At 25.9% G+C, this 21,724-nt stretch overlaps 2 protein-coding genes across 3 annotated transcripts in view; one reads left to right on the top strand and one right to left on the bottom strand.

The window, feature by feature from the left end:
- The first annotated feature begins 7,522 nt into the window (after positions 1 to 7,522).
- Positions 7,523 to 12,134, top strand: LOC132921518 (phosphatidylinositol N-acetylglucosaminyltransferase subunit C). The gene is made up of 2 exons (XM_060984582.1): positions 7,523 to 8,073; positions 10,784 to 12,134. The coding sequence occupies exons 1-2, from the start codon at positions 7,995 to 7,997 to the stop codon at positions 11,704 to 11,706; spliced, it is 1,002 nt and encodes a 333-aa protein (XP_060840565.1). The 5' UTR covers positions 7,523 to 7,994; the 3' UTR covers positions 11,707 to 12,134.
- Positions 12,135 to 20,446: 8,312 nt separating this feature from the next.
- The window catches only part of LOC132921554 (uncharacterized), a 32,198-nt gene continuing 30,920 nt past the window's right edge, over positions 20,447 to 21,724 (bottom strand). For both annotated transcript variants that reach the window (XM_060984629.1, XM_060984631.1), the window contains one exon: positions 20,447 to 21,199. In XM_060984629.1, the coding sequence (XP_060840612.1) occupies positions 21,013 to 21,199 (187 nt within the window). In that variant the 3' untranslated portion in view covers positions 20,447 to 21,012. The remainder of the gene's footprint in view (positions 21,200 to 21,724) is intronic.

The following is a 21,724-nucleotide window of genomic DNA, read 5'->3' as shown; positions in this document are numbered from 1 at the left end:
AATATATAATATCGTGTATTGTTATTCGTCATTTACCTCAGTAGTCAATGGCTTTAACACACGATTTTAGTCTTTTACAATTATTATGATTTCGCATTTTAGCGCATTGATATATTTAACATATTTTAACAAAAATTAATGATTTTCCATCCATAATTTTAGTTATTTTTTTGCAATTCAAAAAATATTAATCTTAGACTTAAAACATTTTGCCTCTCCCTCCTTAAACGGGCCATTATTTGTTACACCGATAAATAGACATTTCTATAACAGCCAACAGACAACAGCTACAAAATTCATACCTAGCCATATTATTCTATTCTCTGGTGGGTATGGCGAACTTGTGAGGGCTATATAGTAATAGTCATAGCCCATTGATAGTAAATAAAGGATTTATACTTATCTATAAACACAGTAACTTGAGTAACTATCTAATGGTTAATACCTATACACAGATTACCCACTGATTTTAAAGAAGGAACTTATTATAATCGTGTATTCGGACGTAGCCCATTCGGCTCCCGTTTTCCTAAACGGCTCCCGTCAAAAAAGGTTTTACAAACAGGAAATTACCCAAACGGCTCCGGTTTTTTACAACACAAATTCCTTCCCACTTCATACAGACTTAGGACTGTCTCAAAAGAGGTGTGGTTAAAAATGTATTGGTGAACACTAAGTAAATTATAAAAAAATGTATAAAAATTAAATATAAAAAGCACGTATTATTTTAGTTTAAAAAATATTTAAAAAAATGTATAAAAAATTATATAAAATAGCATATTATATTATTGCGTTATTGTGAATTAAATAGTAAGTTAAAAAAATATGTGTATATATATAAAAAAAATTTAAAAAAATCAAAAATTTAAATTATTGGCAAATTTTTTTGGCACGATTTTTTTATAAATTCAATGCGTGTTATATTATTTAAGGAAAACTCATCGATTATTTGAGCAATGAGCTCCTGTTTTTTTTTTATCTTGGTGTATTAATTTGACTTCGAGCTTTAATTTGAGTTTCAGATTGTAGATTTATTAATACGTCAATAACCTTAAAAATATTTGGATGAGCAGTATTGAATTTGCCCTTAAATTTACCTTCAAATTTCATTGCATATTTTCGCGATTTTGATATATAAACATTTGAACTTTAAATGCTTATAAACAAAAATTGTGACTTACTACAATAAGTACAATTTATAACAAACCTTGTATTAAATTTTAAAGATTTTTTGGATTGCCAAATTTTTTATAGGCATTTCAAAAAAAAAAAAACAGAAAAATCGAGATTGTCAATTGTCTATAAATAGCTTAAAAAAAGTTGAAATATTTTGAAAATTCAATCGTAAATAGATAACGCTAATATAAATATTTGGTAAAAATGTCAATAATTTACAATAATAATTCGTTTTTGAGTTATAGCAAATTATATGTAAATATACGTCATATTTTATATGCTTATACCGGCTATAAAGTATACAGTATACTATAATAACAGGTATACCTGTTAGGTACTTAGGTATATTGTATTATTGTGTATATACCTATATAGGTATACCGTATACGTATACATATATGTTGTATTCAACAATTTTTTATAAGGTGTTGATTAGTTGCATAAATGCTTCATTCAGCAGCTAGGGCTTCAGCCCCCCCAAATTTCAAACGCTATTTGCGCCTATAAAAATGATAATATATTTGAATGCTTTTAAAAAAATGTTAAAACATATTTTTAATTTTCAATACAATATATTGACATATTATATTGTACCTATAATACCTATATACATATATAATGAATTAATGCATATTTTTTATCTATATTTTTAGGTATAGGATTCATGGGCGCACTATGGTAAAATGTATGGGAGTGCTAAAACCTATAGTACAACATGAGAGCCTCTCCCCCATTATTTATGATAGGCAAAATTATTTTACACAAAAAAATGTTTAATATAGTATGGCATATAATATCATAATACTCATCTATTGTTATAATAAATTAATTTTTCTGTTATTAGTTAATGCAAACTTATTTAAAATGTTTTCAGTATTTTTGCTATATATTGGTAATTTCTCTTTTAATACATATTAAAGCTAGATTTTTAAAACTATTTTGTTGCATGCTTGTTAGAAGCCAATTCTTCACTTCTTCGCATTACAGAAAAAGATCTTTCACAGGCAATTGTTAACTGCAAGGATCTAACAGCTATGATCATTTTAAAATGTACAGTTTCAAAAAGATCATAACTTACTTAAAAATAATAATATCATTAAAAAGCTACGCAAGGCCCTAGATAATAATCTTACCTTTAAATTTTATAATAGGTAAATTCACTCTAATATAAAAACTAACAGTACAATACTGAAACTGGTAAACGAAATTTGCCATGTCGTACGTGTTTAAGACGGAGACAACACATGCGGCTACTACGTCCTCTTAAAAAAAATTCAGATTCTACGTATTTGTGTATACTGAAGGCCTTACCGTCTACAATAATAAACACATTTGAAATATGCATAAATATCCATTAATATCCATCATATCAATTTTACTGGTCAATACTCGTAAATTATTAACTATCAAAACAAAAAATTTACAAACATTGTAAAAAACAGTATAGAAAATTTAGGAGTGCTAAGCACTCCCAAGCTCCCCCTAGTTGCGCCCATATTAGGATTAGATTGTGACGTGTATATTATTGAATTATTACTATTATTAATATATTTTAATCTTATATTTGTATTAATTTATGATTTTTTTTACCTATGTGGTAGTGGTATAGACATATTCACATATAGAAACATGCGTGGTAAATCGTAGACGACAAGTGTGCGGTAGACCGCATACCTACGACAAGAATACCTTATTATTTAATATTTAGGTCATGCATTTTATATTGAATTTTTTCAAGTAGCTGATACCTACCTTTTATTTAGTCTTAATTTTTAATATGAGACGTATTAATATGAAATTTCATATGAAAAACGTTATGATTTGAGACTGGAGATACGGCGCATAATGAGCGTTGTTACTGCACGTTTCATTTTTAGTATCAAACCCGGATGAAATATATAAGTATTGAACAATATTATAAAGTAACAATATTTCCTAAATTAGGTGTATGATATACGAATATAGAATAATTGCTGTGATGAAAAAAATAAAAATTCTAATTAATTATTATTAAAAATGTTTTTATTTTGACTGAAAATGTATAGACGCAACTTTATCTTATCATACGAATCTCACTAAATAATAATAGATAAGACTTTTATTATTATTATTATATTTATTACACCCAGTGGCGTGCTCAGCTTTTTTGAAAGGGGTGAGGGGGATATTCATTTTTGACTTGTCACAGACCCTATATTTTTTTTTTTCATGTAGATATTATATCATTACAAAAAAATCCAAATGGGAGGATATGACACCCTGATCCCCCCCGTGAGCACGCCACTGATTACATCTGGGTAATATTAAAAATAAATAAATAATGAATTAATATTGAGCTCAATGAACTTGGATCATACTTAAATTAAGTAATAGTTATTAGTTGTATATAGAGTCCCACTTAAAGATTGTATTCAAAATAAAATATAGTAAATTAAGTTCTATTTTTTTTTTTTTACAATATAGTTGTGATAGATTGTGAACCTATAGTACAACTTATTTTAGTCAAATAGATTTGATTTGTATAGTTAATTCAGTTAATTGGTTAAATAAAGTTATCTATACAAATACAGGTATAGGTGTACTTGAATATAATAATAATAATAATTAATAGTTATTGATTATTATTATGTTCAAGTACATATGTCCGGACGGTGTATTTATTTGTTATACGGTTTCTAGAATTTTCATTTTAGTTTGTGGTGTGAGTACCGTCTATCGTAACCATGTTTTCCGCGATAGTTTTCCGTTGAATTACGTTCTTTTTAAGGCGCAGTTCGCCGTTCTAAAGCTAACGAATGGCTATTTTACTCCTCCGTTTGGAAAAAATATTATTTAATGTACAACTGGATTGTATACACTTGTTGTACTTGTATTTGTATATTAAATATAATGAGATTAAATCTTGAAAACAATTTAAAAACTTCAATGTCGATTTACGTATATTCTACTGTTTTTTTCGTTTATTGTTTTGTTAATTCATTGATTAAAAACACCGAGAAACCCCACGTATAATACAGAAAAAAAACTGCAATTAATATTTCAAGCAGTCAAGCAGTGGTGTATTAGGTAGTCGGTGTATGCTGTATGGTGTATTTGATTGTATATATAATAATTACTATAATATCCAATATATAATTCGCCATTTTCGTGATAAAAAGATTAAAGTACCTACCTAAACGATTTAATTATAGTATATTAATTTTTATTTACTTATTATGATTTAAAATAAAAATAGTAAGCATGTTTACAATAGCAACTTATATTAAATAATTACATCAATAAAATGTCAAGGAATTTACGAGTATTTTATATACTCTATAGTCTATACGAGGGGTGGTCAACATGAATAGGTTTATGCCGTTTATGGGCCACTTATTGTATAAATACAATGATATATTTTATATAATTTGATAATTTTTCATAAATGTAAAAATTATATACCTAAATATTTAAATTTATAATAATAATATAATATGTAAATTTTAATTTTATAAGACGCGAGTCGCGTCTGACAATGACGAGAGCTAATGTGGTTCGTGAGCCGCAAATTGGCCATCTCTACCCTATATACTCTATAATACTTACATAGCTAGCTCTTTTATACTCTATCTATATATAATAAATAATAACAAATAAAAAAAAAGTATTTCATTTATAGGAAATCTTGAAATATTAAGTAATGTTGTAGCAGGTATATGATGTTTACAGTTTATTGTTTATCTCTAGGAGTGGTTATAATCTCGAGTATATTATTTTGTAAATATTTTCATAAGGAATACAATTCAATAAATCAATGCCAATTTATTGGTAAACTCGTTAAATAGTAGACTTTTTTCGTTTTAAATCGAACGCAATTATTAAGAACCTTTTTAAAACTGCAGCATTTATATTATAGGGTATATATGTGGCATTATTGATATGACGCCATGACGTTATTAAAACAGGTTGCACAGGTGATTTGTGGAACCTGCCTTTTATGTACCTAGCTACAAAATAATATAAAATAATTTTTAATTTATTTAATGTTGTATAGAACAATATAACAGCATTGGCGTGCGTAGGGGGATGCCGGACTAGCTGCAGGTTTGTTGTTCTTTTTTTTGGTTTTTTGTCTTTACTCTTAATTTAGGTATAGTTTAAAAACCGTATTAAAAACAAAAATCAGTTAAGCTTACATATTTAAGAGTTTAAAAATGTTTATCCTTTTTATTAAAGATTAGAAAACTATATATAATAGAATATTACGTAAATTAAATTCATAACTATTAGCAATACATTTCAAAAAATTATATTTTTCCTCATACATATTGATTATTGTTTTATGAATTTTGTAATTGTGTGAAAATTAATTTAAAAACATTTTTGATTTATGCCCTTTTAAAGGAAGTCAAAGATTGAACTATTTTGAAATAAACTGCAGGCATAATACCCCGTGAAAAAAGTTTGTACACACCCATATATGTGTTCAATAATCATAATAATATTATTATATTATATATTGATGAATGATGGAATATTTTGAACACAGACCTCAGGTTAACACTATTTTTCTTTATCTATAGCAGGATGCAGGAGCAGGATAGCATATTATGAATTCGAACGCATTATATGGTTTCCTGCTTTATAATTCGTTTTAACACAAGTAAATTGTTAAATTTGATTGTTAATAAATTCTTATGGTATTTTTATAAAAACCAAATATTTTATTGTTTATATTATTACCAATAGATATTACCTACTACCCATATTTTAAAATAAATAATATATTAAGTTATAGTAGGTGTGCCGACGTATAGGTATCTATATAAAGTATATTGAAAAAAAAAAAATACTGAAAAATAAATTGATGATGATCTAGCCGATCTATGTATTTTATTTTTATGTTGTAGTTTACTTCTAGTTTGAATTAGCTCGATTTTAAAAGTGCTCAACTGAATAAAAATAATTATAATAATGGCGTTATTGTAGATTTGAGTAATCGAGACTCGAGAGAGCGAATCACGTTGTCCTGAAGACTAAACTACATAATAACAATTTAAATTACTTGACAAAAAAACTATGTTAAAACACTTAAAACAGTTGTGACGATTTTATTTTGTTAAGCTATGTAATAGCGTTTTACAGTTTTACACATTACACATTATACACATGTCGAAGAATAGTACATAAATATACATATTTAAAATTATTTTTAATATGAATATACAGTGTGGTGTCTGGGGGTCTGGGAATTCTTTACAATTTGTACAGCATCCAAAATATTGACCTAGTTGCGCCTATTGAATGTGCAATTTGACTATACAAATAAGGAGTGCATATAAATTATATAGTCAAGATGAAATCAGACTAATGCAGGAAATGCAGATTTATCTCTAAAACGTCTAAAAGACCGCTTTAAAAAATTTATTTGTATATAAATTAAAAATTTATAAATAAATATATTTATTTAGCGAAAGCCCTATTTCTAATAAAATGTAAATGATCACCGAAAGAAAATTTTAAATCATATTTTATCCCAGACCCCAGTATCATGTACGACTGTACGAGTATATTATATAATATATAGGTAGGCATATTGTATAGTAACTTTTGAAAAATTAATGTTTCCCAGAGAATAATAAAATAAAATTTAGTGGGTTTAAAAATAGAAAAAGAAATAAAATATAATTGTAAAACATTAATTATTTTGAAATATTATTTAAATCAAACTGTAATTTAATACTAACTAATATTTTTGTAAAATTTTGCATCGTCGACTAACAATAACAATAATAATAATAATATGTTCAAGTGTGAAATTACTGTTAGAAAATCGTTTATAAAAATATAAAATATTGTAAAATATAAACGATGTAAATTATATAGATTACACTATTACAGATACTATTGTAATAAATATTTCCTCATAATGTTCTTATTGCCATTAATACATTCCGAAAAAGAATAAGCAACATTTTTTTATCCTATAGATATTTGAATTTTAAATTTAAAAAAATTAAATAGGTTATTTAAACAAAAAAACGATCTTAGTGGTTACTAATTTTGTAGCAATTCAAATAATATTATTTGTGAAGTCTTGAAACTTTTTGCCATGACGTATATAATAATTATTTACCATACAAAAAAAAATTAAAAATTATTCTACAATAGTAAATTATTATATAATATATGGTACCTCAGTCTTTAACACCACGAATTAATATGTACTTTTTATTATAATTATTATATATTATTAGTTATTACGTATACTTTAATTATTTGTGTTCAATACTTCATCGTCTTCATCAATAATCAATATTATTTTAGATTAAAAATCTGCAGTGGACTATAATATCGTGGAAATTGATAAACGACATAACGGCGTCATGGAAAATGCGACATTTTTCCTGCTATAAGATCCATGATTTGTGCGTGCATAGTCAGTGCATCGTCGTCGTCGACATTATCACTTTCTTATCAGCGGAGTCCTTCAAACGTCGATGATGATAATAAAAATAATATAGTAAAAAATGTTATTTTATTACATACCATAACGAATGACGAAACCAGTCAAACCACAGACGACAACTACGATAAAATATGATGAATAATAATATATTATGATAATAGGTATAATGCATATCATTAGTAACGATTATCTTGTGATTTCAGAGGCGTGTGCGCTTCGCTGGTAAACAAAATATTAAATAATATGTTTGACTCGTCTTTGGGTAAACGATCATTTGCATTTGGTTTGTGTTTCCGTCGGCATATTTATCAGTTGATGACGGTTCCACCGCCGCCGTTCACGTCGCCGAGGCCGTTGAATCGCGACACGCATGTTTCTGTTCAACTGCCGTCCCTTGATGTCATGTATGACTGATGTCACCAAATCGACGTACCTGTCATCCGGTAAAAGTAAGTGGAACGGATGTCGAACACTAAGTTCGGCTAGCCGTAGAGTTTTATATAGCAGACAGTTTTCCGACCATACCTACACTTTTTAGTATATAATCATTATAATCTAATCACTTTTCCGTGTTCATCATCATCATGCGCTGCACAGTAGTCTAAAATTTAAAAAAAAAAGGTGGTTAAAATCATTTTTCCAAAAAATTAAAGCAATTACTATGTAAATAAAGAAATAAGTAGTACCTACACAAATAACTAAAATTGTTTAAAAATGTTCATTTTTTTCTTATCTACATAATCAATATTGTTCTGTAAAATAATTTATATATATTTGAAAACATTGTTAATTTCATCAAATAATTTAATGAGTATTCTTTATTCTGAGCAAATGTTGGTATACATTACATATTTTATTTTGTTTGTTATCTATATAATTGCTGAATTAAATTTAATATAAAAAAACTATTTATTAATATTTCAGAAACGTACAATTTCAATTTATTTTTTCAACATACCCGCTTATTTGTTAACGCTTATAAAGAACAAAATTATCTTTAGATTAGTTGCCTGTTTTTATTCATTTTTTCATAACTAATTATTGATTTAGTCATAATAAAGTAATCCTCAATAGCTGTATTATAGAATAGGTTAAATAACCACATATATCTGTGGCCGCATGTATCAATTGAGCGAATAAGTGGATAATCACAAGAAACTAAAAATAAAAACTTCAAACATCTTAAAGAAAATTATATAGGCATTAAAGACATAATATTTTGAATAAAATGTAACTTTATCTTTAGGGTTCAAATCCATTATATAATAGTATGAAAAGTGAAGAAAAAAAAACTATAACTTCAGTCAGTTAAAGAATTAATGAAAACTATAATAGGAGTAATAAAGATTAAAGCCTTAGTGAAAAAGCCAAAAATTGTGATAGTAATAATTTATATTTTATATTTTACTTATTAGATATATGAAGGAATATTTTTTTTATTATACATTTATATCACTGAAATATTTTATTAAATTTTAGATCACAGTGCTTTGTTTGGTTTGCTTAGGTAATGTTTTATTAATATATTCAATTTTTACCTATTGCATAATGGTACAATCCATTTGGTTTTTTTTATGATACCAACACTCAACAACAGCATATTATAATCATTGTGTTATTTTGATTTTTGACATGATTTAATGTATTAGGTAGTTAATTTAAGTTTTAATAATGTAATATTCTATTAGGTAGGTTCTCATAGATAATTATAGATTTAATAGATAATATATTAATGATATATTTCAGTTTTCTTAAAATATTTCATTTGATACCAATCAATTATCATATTGTATTTAATTTTACGTAGATAGTGTATTATTGATAAATTTAAGTTAAACATAGAAATAAAGCTTGACAATTTAAAGAAATAGAAAAATAAGTAGATTTATGTATAAATAAAGCAGAACATGCGATAAAATATGTACCAGCTGTATAAGTTCATTGTTGCGATAAAATGCTTTCTTTTTCTCTCTACAAACTGTATGTTTTCCTATAAGCTGTGTCTATAAACTACCCGGATATGCCATGCTATAATTATAAAGCCATAAGTATCATAAAGAATATGTTTTTCTTTAAGAAAATAAATTTATTTATAAGCTCAAAATAAATAAATAGGTAACATTTATTTGAAAAATTATATTATTTAGTAACATTGCTTAATGTTTAGTATTTACTTAATACTACATTATGAATAATTATTATTTGGTAAACTATGTATTTTATTTTGATTTTTTCATGGAATGTTATAGTGTCAACTACAATATTTACTTTTGTTTTCATTTTATTTCTATAATTTATTCGCAAAATTATACAAATAATATTATTAATTGAATAATTAAAAAAATGGCTATCTATATGATTCAAAAATATTGAAACTATATCTATAACAATACATATTGAATTCTATGTTTTTCAAATAATTTATGAATTTTAAACCCATAAAATTGTTTTTATGATAATATTTAATGTAATTTTTTAGCTATACCTAAGTAATTCAATCAGTTAAATGCTGTTCAATGTATAATTTCTATATTTTATGTTATATTATTCTTATCCTTATGTATACTATATAGGAGAATAGGCATTTTATATGTAATACATTTCTGACAACACTATTGAGTTTTTTTACAATCTTTTTAAATTGTACAAATTATAGTAAATATTATACAAATAGTTGCATTTTAGTTTAAAACTACACATGGGAAAAGTCTATTTGGCCTATTCACAAGCCTATTCAGCTGGCTGTGTATAAAAAAAAATCAATAATATACCTGTTTATTTTTATCTATAAATGATTCAAATTTTGGACCATAACATGTTAGTGGGTATCTTACATTGAATGGAAAATAAAATAAATATTGTTGTACAATTTACTAAATTAACATAGGTAATTATATAAATCATCAATTGAAACTATTAACTTTTAGCATTTGTCCACTTAACCTAATTTAACCTTTTTAGAGCATATGAAAATAATCTTGTTAAACTAGTTTTTTTTTTTTTAATTAAAAGACAGTTCTTATTTAATTTTAAATTAAACCATTTAATTTTTACGTTATACTCTACATGAAATTTTCTGAAATTGTAGTATTGTATATCTTTCTGATCAGATATTTATAATAAAATTCATTTATTAATGATAAAATTGTTTTATTTTAGATAATGGCATTGTCAAGTCATCCCAATATTCGACTAAAGTAAAATATCAAAATGGAACTATTTGTAATGGTCACCCTCGTGGTCACCTAAAGCTTAAACCATGGAAAAAGAACCTTTATTCCAATGAAGGTTATCCAGATAACTATACCGATAAGTCTTTCCTAGAAGAATTGAGAAAAAACCTTCATGTAAGAAAACTTACACTTCTAGAAGCAATCCTTGGAGCTGGTTTAATTACTCAAAGATTATGTATAGTGGTAATTTTTGCATTATCTTTTTATGCTCTGAATTGCAATTTAATTTCTCCTCTATTATTGCTAATTTCTACTACAAGTTTTAGTTTTATCATTTACCTCTTGCTTTATGAAAATTGCAAAACAATTCCATTATGGTTGATGAAATCTGCGTGTGCATTTGTGGTATCTGGTTATGTTTTATCACCTGTGTTGAAAACATTGACCGAAACTATAAGCACTGACACCATATATGCCACAACTACGGTAATGATGTGTGTACATCTTGTATTTTTTGATTATGGGGTTTCTGCAGTTATAGTATCAACATCGCTTTCATTAAATGCTGCCTTATTCGGTTCAATCTGTTTGTGCTCAAGACTACAAACAGCTTTCCACGTGTTTGTGTTTATCACAATAGCAGTACAGTGTTTTGCTGTATCACCAATACTTTTATCGCCGATCAAATCTTCCATTACCATCTTATTGTCATTTGTAACTGTTACCTTTGTATTATGTGTAAGGGTGTCATCATTAATGAGTGGACTATTTATACTCACTGTCTTATTCATTAATCTGATGTGCCCATACTATTTTGTTAAATGGCATTCATTCAAAGACAACATTTACGGACCATGGGATGAAGCTATTGTGCAAGATATAAAAATAAAAGATTTTCATGTAGACTGACAAGTGATGAGGGTTCTCTAATTAAATACTGTTTAAGGATGTGTGTTATCGGCAACCAGTAACTATTATCTTGGTTTTCCACAAAGTTACCATTCTTATATTATGTATTAAGTATAAGTAATTTATTATCAATTGAAACCAAATTGTGTTGGTTAATTCCTTTATGGCACTCTAGTGGTTGTATTTAATTATAAACTATGTTAAAATAAAATTAAAAGCATTGCGTGTTATAGTTCATTTTTTTTAAAGTTTGTTATTTTATTTTAATAGTAAAATGAGTTGAACATTCTAATTTTAATTATTATATATTTATGAGATATCATCTATGTGTTATGCTAACTGAATTTTAATATTTTTTCACCATATTGTTAAGATATATCCCACCAGTATATAATTCTAGTATTATTAAATAATTTATTATCAATTAATATGCTGTTCTTTTATTTATCTTTTTATATTTTATTTCATGGTGATGCCAACTCTAAAGTATAGTTTCATGTTAATGACTAAATTACCTATTGTCATATTATTAAAATGTGTTAATTGTGTTATAATTTTTTTTAATAAAAAATCAATTTGTATGAATAATAAATTATTAGACATTTAAAAAACTATGAATTTTACTTTTAATCAATTTTGTGTAGTAAAATGAATACTTAATTCAGAGTTATAAATATTAAATTACAGTACACTGGGGTTAGTACTGTGTGGGATCTTATTTTAAATTTTTAATAAATCATGATTTTTTAAATTTACTAATGAAAATATTCATACATTTCTCAGATATTTAAACAATTCAGTTTCAAATATATTAATATTTATTATTTTTGAGGTTTCATAAATCAATTTTTATACTTCTTTTGGTTAGGTATCATTCTATGCATGGTATAATGATATCATTGGTACTTTTAAATTACAATTATTTTTAGAAGCTTTTATTTTAAAATGAATATAATATTATGTTAATTAAAATATATACTATGCAGTGGTAAAAAATTATCCCTGCATTTTCAAATAGCAACATAATTAATATATAATGTATTATTATTTCATACACTTTACAATAATTAGAGATGGCAAAACTAGGTGAATAATTGGTGTGTAATAATTTATTTAATAACACGAGAAATATGAATGTTGTTTGAATTTATTTGGTTTGATTATTGCACATTTAAGTTGTATGTAAATTGTATATGTTTTGTTATAATTATTACTATAACTATAATTGTTAAGACCATGTTGTAAGTACAAAGACATCAAAACATTTAAATTGATTTGTATAATATTATAAATATATTGCAAGTGTCTTACTAAGATAATTATTTGAACAGAGTATAAAAAAACAAGTATTATTTTAAATTTTCTATGTAGATATTTCTAATTTTGTGAAAAAAAATTAATGTAATTTTCAAGGGTTCTAATGGTAATAATTGGTATTGATTTCTTGAATATCTGTGATGTAAATTTGCTTATGTATTTTTCTCAAATGATCTCTGCACAAATATGTTCATCCACTGAAATTCAACATTTTTTTTCTCTTTTAACTTGGATTAGTCAGTTTTCTGACTTTTTGAACAATATAGCATTAACTTTTACAAGTTTGTAAAATGTCATACTTCTAAGTTTAAATTTAAATTTAAGGAGCTGATATCTTACAGATTTGTACTAAATCCAACACAGATTGCCAATGGTTATAATAAATCACAACAAAATTTCTGTAACAATGATAATAAACATGTACTTCTTGTATCTCATTGTTTCACGCGTGTTGCTAATCTAAATACCAATATATTTTATTAATAATAATTATGTATGTCATTTGTTGTGAGTTTTTAACATAGGACAATCACTATTTAAAAAACTACTAACGATTTTGAAAATATTATTTTTTAAATAGGTACCTGGTAACTAATAAGTAATAGAGTAGTAAAAAAGTAGTAAAGTAGTAAAAAATAGTAAAAAAACAATTATATTTTTTACTATTTTTAATCGTTATCTCATATTGCGAAGCTGAATATTTTTCAAATTTGTTTGATGAATAAAAATTGAATTTAAATTAAGCAGTTAATTAATAATTTTACTTGTAAGTATTGAAATTTTAAATGAATGGACTAATGGACTAATATTTGCGGGACAATCCACTCAGCTCAACATTTTTTTATATAAAAAAATACTCAGAAAAATATTCGGCGTAGGAATATAAAATTAATAATGTCTTATGTCGTAGTAAAAACGTTTAATAATAGTGATTATTTTGTTTTTAAAAAAATATTATTTTTAAACAATCGAATAAAAACATTAAAATTTTTAGAAATAATGAGTGGTTTACGTAAAAAGAATTAGTTTATACCCATACATTTTTTTATTTGAGCTAGAACTTCTACAATTACATAGGTAATTAATTATCATAATTAATGATAGTTTACAGCTCTGTCTGGGTGGTAATGTTTTAATTACAGTCTTACAGAGTATAATTCGTGACACAAAACCATGGCCTACGATTTATACGTCTAGTTTAATAACAAAAATGATCGATTGACGATTATTATCATTTATCATACGTGATACGTTATTTTTATATAATATTCTGAATTGTATGATTTGTTCTACAAACTAATTGAGATAGTGCAATGCGTATCTACAACTAAAACACACGTCACGGACAGTGTGCAGGATTATTTAATCAAAATCAGTACCTATTACCTAATAAATAATAATGTAATAAATAGGTATACAATGTATGATTATTATAATACAATATTTGATTTTATAGAATATATGCATAAACAGTAGATATTTGCATAACGACTATAAGGTAGGTAGGTATAATTGGTACCTATAAATAAATCTATTCATTATTATTTAAAGAACAAATATATAATAATAATTTGTTCTCTTTATTGATCTGCGTGCATTATCATTCCTAATTATTAGTACATTTTTTAAATTTATTTTTCGTCCCATTGTTTCCGATGTCTATTATCCATTTGGGTTCTGGCACTTCTATTTTTTAGCTAAATATATATAATAATACTATCATTTATAATTAATTGTATATTGTACATTGCACACGCCAATCACAACAACTATTCACGATTATGAGTAGGTATACTCAATGATAATACCTAATGTACCTATATCGCGGCTCGTAAAATAGATATACCTATTGTTAATGCATATAATATGTTTTAATCATTGTTTTTTTTTATAAAGTTTTGTATTGTTAATGTATAACGACCATCACGTGATATTTAATAAGACGTACATACATTTTTATTAATAATATCAATATCGTGTATTCATGATTTGTGCACGTTCATGCAAACACTCGTCACTCGTGTGTAAACGCTCTTCAATGCCGTGTTGGACCAATAAGTCCCAACCATGTTTATCCGTCAAATAAAAATAGCAGTATTATGATGGGCTTAAGAATTATCATCTATGACTAACAAGTAACAATAAGTTTTCCTAAATAATTATTCTATTGATAATACTATATTATGTGCCAGCCGATGATTCGGCTTAATTCGGTCTTTTAATTCGAAGCCGAATAATTTATATACATTGTTTATTAAATGTATAACTGCCTATTAATTTACATGTATAAATTGTTGCTAAATAAATTTATAAATACAATATTATCTGACGTTTTAATTATTTTTGGCTTGATCCTGATTATATAATTTATACGCATTGTGGTACAGGCACTTATTTGAGGGGGCGAGGTTATCTTATAAGTTATAACTTATAACTATAGGGATGAGAAGTTACCTATAGGAGGAAAAATTGTCAAAATATGCACAAAAAACGAAAATGTGCTAAAAAAAATATAATATAATACAATTTATTAACAACGTCAAAATATCAGCATCTAATCATCGACGGCTTCTTGTTTCAACGTCTGTATATCTAAAAAAAATTATAAATTTTTGTAAATATTGTCACACTCACACTTAATTTTTATTTATTTTTCATACCTTTAAATTTGTTACATTGGACAACTAGAGCTTTTTTAAGATTGTCAACGTGTAATCGAAGACAATTGTCCGAGAGGATATTTTTATATTTTTATTTAAGTATATTAGTATATTATTTGATTAAAATATTTAATTTAAGTATAATCTTCGATAATATTAACTAAATATGCATTTTTATGCATGAAAAACATTTAATAGGTATGCTATTCTTAAAAAAATGTACTCAAATATGTAAAATAAATTAAAAAATGAACTCGCTAGGTTATGAGACAGATTTATAGCTCACCTATCTATAGCTATAAATACAAGACATAGACAAAAATATGCAAGTCCTATAACTTCTCATCCCTAATTATTAATATTTATTATTAATTATAATATATAATGAGCAACCCTTTTTATATAAGAGTACACCGGCACAAATGTATTTTGGACTATTCCTAAAAAAATTAATCGCCCCTCCCAAGATGAGGTTTCAGATACATGCCTGTTTGTGGTATTCATGATGTACAAAACAGCAGTGTTGCTGTTGTTTCTTAAAAGTAGTAAGTTTTAATCAAAATTTAGTCGGGCGTTTCTCATTACCAGAACTACCAGTATTCAGTAGCCTATACTCTATAGGTCTGACCAATGGCGTGCGGCGTGCCTATGAATTTTCAACGGGGAGGGGGGATATATGTTATAACTAATAATACGTTTAATAAATGAATCGTGGTGATCCAAAGACATAAATGAAATAAGGGGCTTTATGGCTTATATAGGTCAATAACTTATTACTAATAATCAAAAGTAATGACTTTAAAACAACTCTTATATCTAATAAGTTGTTTTTTGAAAGTCAGTAAAAAAATGGGGGGGGGGGATACAACCTCTAACTCCTCATCGGCATGAGCACTGGTGTAAACTAAATTAATTAATTAATGTTCATTTTGTTCATAAATTAATTTGTATGTACCTACATGGCTATATAGTATAGTATTATTATATAAAAAAATAAAAATTAAAAAATACACATACACAAAATTATACATTATTATAAAACTAATACATTCATCGTTATACTCAGAATCTAATATATAACATTTTGTGTAATAGAATGAATTTCAGATATCTATAGAAATTTAAAATAATTAAGATTTAAAATAAAAAAGCAGACAAGTAAGTAACAGCTATGTTGTAAATTAGGTGTCAAGTGTACCTTGTATTTGAGTAGGTTACTGTATCTTAACAGTCTGTTAGTAACAGATGTGTTATATTTTAATTAAATGATAATTGTTTATTTACGAAAAATAATTCTGAACGAAGTCAGTCAACAGTGTGTTCAACGATAAAGGTAACACTAAATATTTTGAACGTATGACCATGATTTTTTTTATTGCACAAAGCCTTAGTATAACTATTAGGTACACCAAATTTTTGAAAAATTAAAATTTTTTAACTAGTTTTTCGTCCAACAAAACCTTTTTTTTTAAATTGTAACCACCTTTTTGCGTATGAGTTCGAATTATTTTAATGTTTTAAAGCAACTTTGATTTATACAATTTTTTTCTATCTTAAAAATTGACTTACTGAGTGAGCCAAAGTTTGATTTATGTATATTAGGTTGTATTTATCATATTTTTTAACAGTTTACATATAATTTTACAAAACACATTTAAAGGCAAATTTATGTATAGGTATTTTTACTATAAATGTATCAGTAAATTTAGAAATTATAAATAAATATCTAAACCCATCTATTCAAGAATTACAATTTAAATCGATAAGAATAAAGATATTTTTAGAAGAAATTTTAAACTAAAATATTTTGATAGTAATAATTTAATTATTATATATCAGAAAAATGTATAAAAGGATGGAATTATGTGTACATTTGTGTATATTTATTTAGATTATATACAAAAATTGTACTTCGCACTAGATATTTTAGTTAATAATTTAAATAAATAATGTAAATGTGCTCTAGGTACCTACTTACGACATCACACGGATTATTGTAGAATTGTGGATAGACTGTTAAAAATATGATAAATACAACATAAATACATAATATACATAAATCAAAAACTTAGCTCACTCTTGGTAAGCCAATTATTAAGATAGAACATTTTGATGTCAAAGTTGCTTAACAATATTAAAGTAATTCAAATTTAAACTCCAAAATGGGGAGTTACAGTTTAAAAAATTGGTTTTATTGTGCATACGCCGAAATTTATCAAAAATAAGTGTAATATTAACGACCAAGTCCTTAATGCAGTAAAAAAACCTAAACAGAATTTTAAAGTCATGTGTTCGAAATATTTTATGTTACCATTATTCTTCAACACACTGTATTAGTGTATATTAGGTTCAGTAGTGTATTTAGGTACCTACCAGGGATTGATGATTTAGCAAAATAAGAACAGAAAACTTGATTTCATTTTATAATTTGACTATATTCATATATTATATAAATGTATAATGTAATAAACTTTTCACCCTCTCCCCCCAAAAAAAAGTTGTAAATACGCCACTGATTAGGTTACAATATATGGATTATTATTTATCATATACTTACGTGGCTACATCAAGGTGTATACCTATTGTTCTTACATATAATTTATTTTACTATAATTAATAATTGTTAATATAGTGGGTTGTATTAATTTTTTCTAAAACGTCGCATTTATTATATAATTTAACTATGTTAAATATTAGCAAGCACTTTACCTATACATTTTATATTTTAATTGTTAAGCCAATGCAAACTTACCGTAGAACGGTGTGAATGTATGAACAGGTCTGCATCTTCATGGTAGGTATAGATAATAAATAGCTGGTAATAACTTAACATTAATTTAAATATTATGAAAATGTCAATATATATACTTGCATAAATATATTAATATACTTAAAAATGTAAAAGTGTACTATATAAAAGTGTTTACGAATAATATCTTGAAATTAATTCAAAACAACGAAAATCGTTTCTTTAAATATTTAATGTTGTCAACAATTGAAATTCAAATAAATAATAATAATAAAAAATAAAATGTCTATATTTTTAATATTTTTAAATGCCCTATAATATTATCTTGTGTGGAATATTGTATTAAATTTGAATGTTTTTTTATTAAGCCTAAACATATTTACGGACACTTAAAAAACCTAGAAATACCTATAAAGCCTATAGCCTATAGGTAGCTTAAATTTAGTTTAAATATTTTATTGAGTATAGAAAATGATAATTGAAAAAACATCGGAATGTTTCAAGTTTCTAATTATCTTTAACTATAAAATTAATATCGATTACACGAAACTGAAATAAAAGAAATTCAATTCAAAACCTTGAACTAATTCTACAGTATTTCTTCAATTTGTAATCGAAACCTGAAACCCATTAACATTATTTTGGTTACGACCGTTTCTTAAAACCGGGTCTGGGTTATAGAGTTTATTCTAAGGTTTCTTTATAATATATCTAAATTCAATTATCCCTTTATGTTTAGTTACGATGTCTTTCCTTTTTTTTTACTATAGTTTTACTTATAATTTTATTTACACCCTTAAAATCTTGGTTTAAATTTTTTAATGTAATTCTTGGTCTCTAAATTGAAAATTTTACACTGTTATTAAATTTAAGTCATAGTTATACCGAAAATGGGTTAAAAATAATTATTGGTATAAATATTATAACTACAGATAATATAGATATTATAGATCTTATTTTAAAGAATTAAAAATACATAGGTAATTTATTATGTTTTATTGAATTATTAATAATCTTACTGCTTTTTTATATTATATACTAAATATCAATATTCAATATATGTGACATCATTGAAAATACCCCCCCCCAGTAGCGTATTTACTGGGGGATATGGGGGATAGATCCCCCCTTGGTCTTTTTTTTACTGGTAGGTTTAATAATTTCATACGTATATTACAGAAAATAGAAATAAAGAATAACATTTTCGAAAACGCTATACTTTATTATAATATTGAATATTGATGTATTAAGAATTTGGAAATATTATGGTTGATGCCCGTAGTGGCTGTATTCCATACACGACTTACTGCTAAATACGTATATGATTGAAAACCATTAGGCATTAGTATCGTAAATCGTAAAATGCTGTCATTATTGTTATTAACGATCAGGCTATATGGCTATATTATCATGCTTTTAATAATAAGCATTTGGTTGCTATTTCAAAACATATTGCATGACGAAGCCATGTATATATAAATAAGTAATAGGTATTCTAAACAATAAATTCCCATAATTAAATGAAATACAAATAATAATCAAATTTAAACGGTAAAATACGAGTTATTAATAATTATTTTTATAATTTATTATTGTAATAATAGTTTATTTTTAATCCAGCATAATAATTCACTAGGTAGTAGGTACTCATTATAGTCGAACACTCGCGCTAGTGCCAGTACCGAACTTCGGTATATAAATGTTTAATATTTTTGAGAAACAGTGATAATAAGTTTACCCCTCCTCCCTGTCGAGGAAATTATATGTTTGCCAATGTATTTACACCCCTTGACAAAATCCTAAATACGCCACTTACCTTCACCACTTTTCTTAAATGCGCTTCTGATGTAAATAGCCCATAACTCAGTGAACTCTGGACAATCAACTGCATCGTGTAAATTGTATTAATTCGATTAATCGTTATAGGCAAAGTTATCCCCCCCCCGTGTCTATTCAAAATAAAAACACTGAACGATGCATAAATTAGGTTTACATAAATAATTAAGACACTCCATTTATGTTACACTTAAAATAACTTTATTATTATATTATATATTTATTATAATAGAGGATAAACGTCTACAATATAATAGCCATGTAGAGAATTGTAATGTTCTAGTACCTATTCTTAAATGTTGATACTTTTTTTTTTTTTCTTAACGTGGCAAAAGCTAAATAGTTTGTCAACACACAGACATTACATATTATTATTATTATTATTATTATTATTATTATATATGTTTTACGTACGATAATTTAATTATTAAGAAACACACATAGTTATTGTCTTATAATTTGAGAAATTTCAATAAAAAGGTTTTGTCGATTATTGTACTTACCCGTCCGGTAAGTCCGACAGGGCACACGTCATAAACTCATAATACTTATATCGTGAAGATAATTTATTGTGAATTATAACAGTGTGCAGCTGCCGTACCGGACGGATGGTGAATATTATGTTTGATACAACGAGGTAAATATGACGTTATATTATATTAATATATTATTATGTATTATTGTTAAAACATTACGTTCGTTTAATATTGTATACGTCGGCGAAGCGTGTAACTTAGTATTAGATTAAATTTTATTTGTCGCTAAATGAGGGTACTGCCTACGCAACAGTATGTTGTCCACGGCCGGCAGTAGCAGATACCTCTTGTTCTTCATCCCGTCGTCTGTTTGCGCCTGTTCTGTTGCTGCCGACGGCTGCTGGTAGTCCCACCCGAGTTCTTCAAACGACCGCTCAGTATTCTCGATGTTCCCGCTGTAAATCGATAAAATAAAAATAAATAAGCGCTGTTGAAATATTGATAATATGGTGAAGTCATCGGTGTAAAAGTTTGTAGTTTGTACTATAGGTATATTGTTAAAATGTTAAATGTGGTTAGACGGGTAGTAGTATATTAGGTATTAATTATGTAAAAAAGTCCAACAGATCCAACAAATGGGCACTTTAGTTTATCTTGTTAAATCATTTTACATAAATATGATGCTAAAAGTCATTTTTTTTTACAATTTATCTATTTAATACTTATTCATAATATTGTATTAATGGATTTGTAACTAGTAAATATATAAAAATGTTTGGACTCTAAAAAATCCAAAAGCAGGGCCATATTTACCATTATGCAGGATAGGCAACCTATGGCCTCCGTTTATTAGAGGGCCTCGGATTTTTATAAACCTTATTTTTTTTTTTTAGTGTACTACTTTCATCATATAAAATAAATATAAGAAACATATAATATTTCAAAAAAAATAAGATAATTAATCCTTATTAGCGTAAAAT

The sequence above is a fragment of the Rhopalosiphum padi genome, chromosome 2, assembly GCF_020882245.1.
Source record: "Rhopalosiphum padi isolate XX-2018 chromosome 2, ASM2088224v1, whole genome shotgun sequence".
Classification (NCBI taxonomy): domain Eukaryota; kingdom Metazoa; phylum Arthropoda; class Insecta; order Hemiptera; family Aphididae; genus Rhopalosiphum; species Rhopalosiphum padi.
This window is presented reverse-complemented; position numbering and strand designations above follow the sequence as displayed.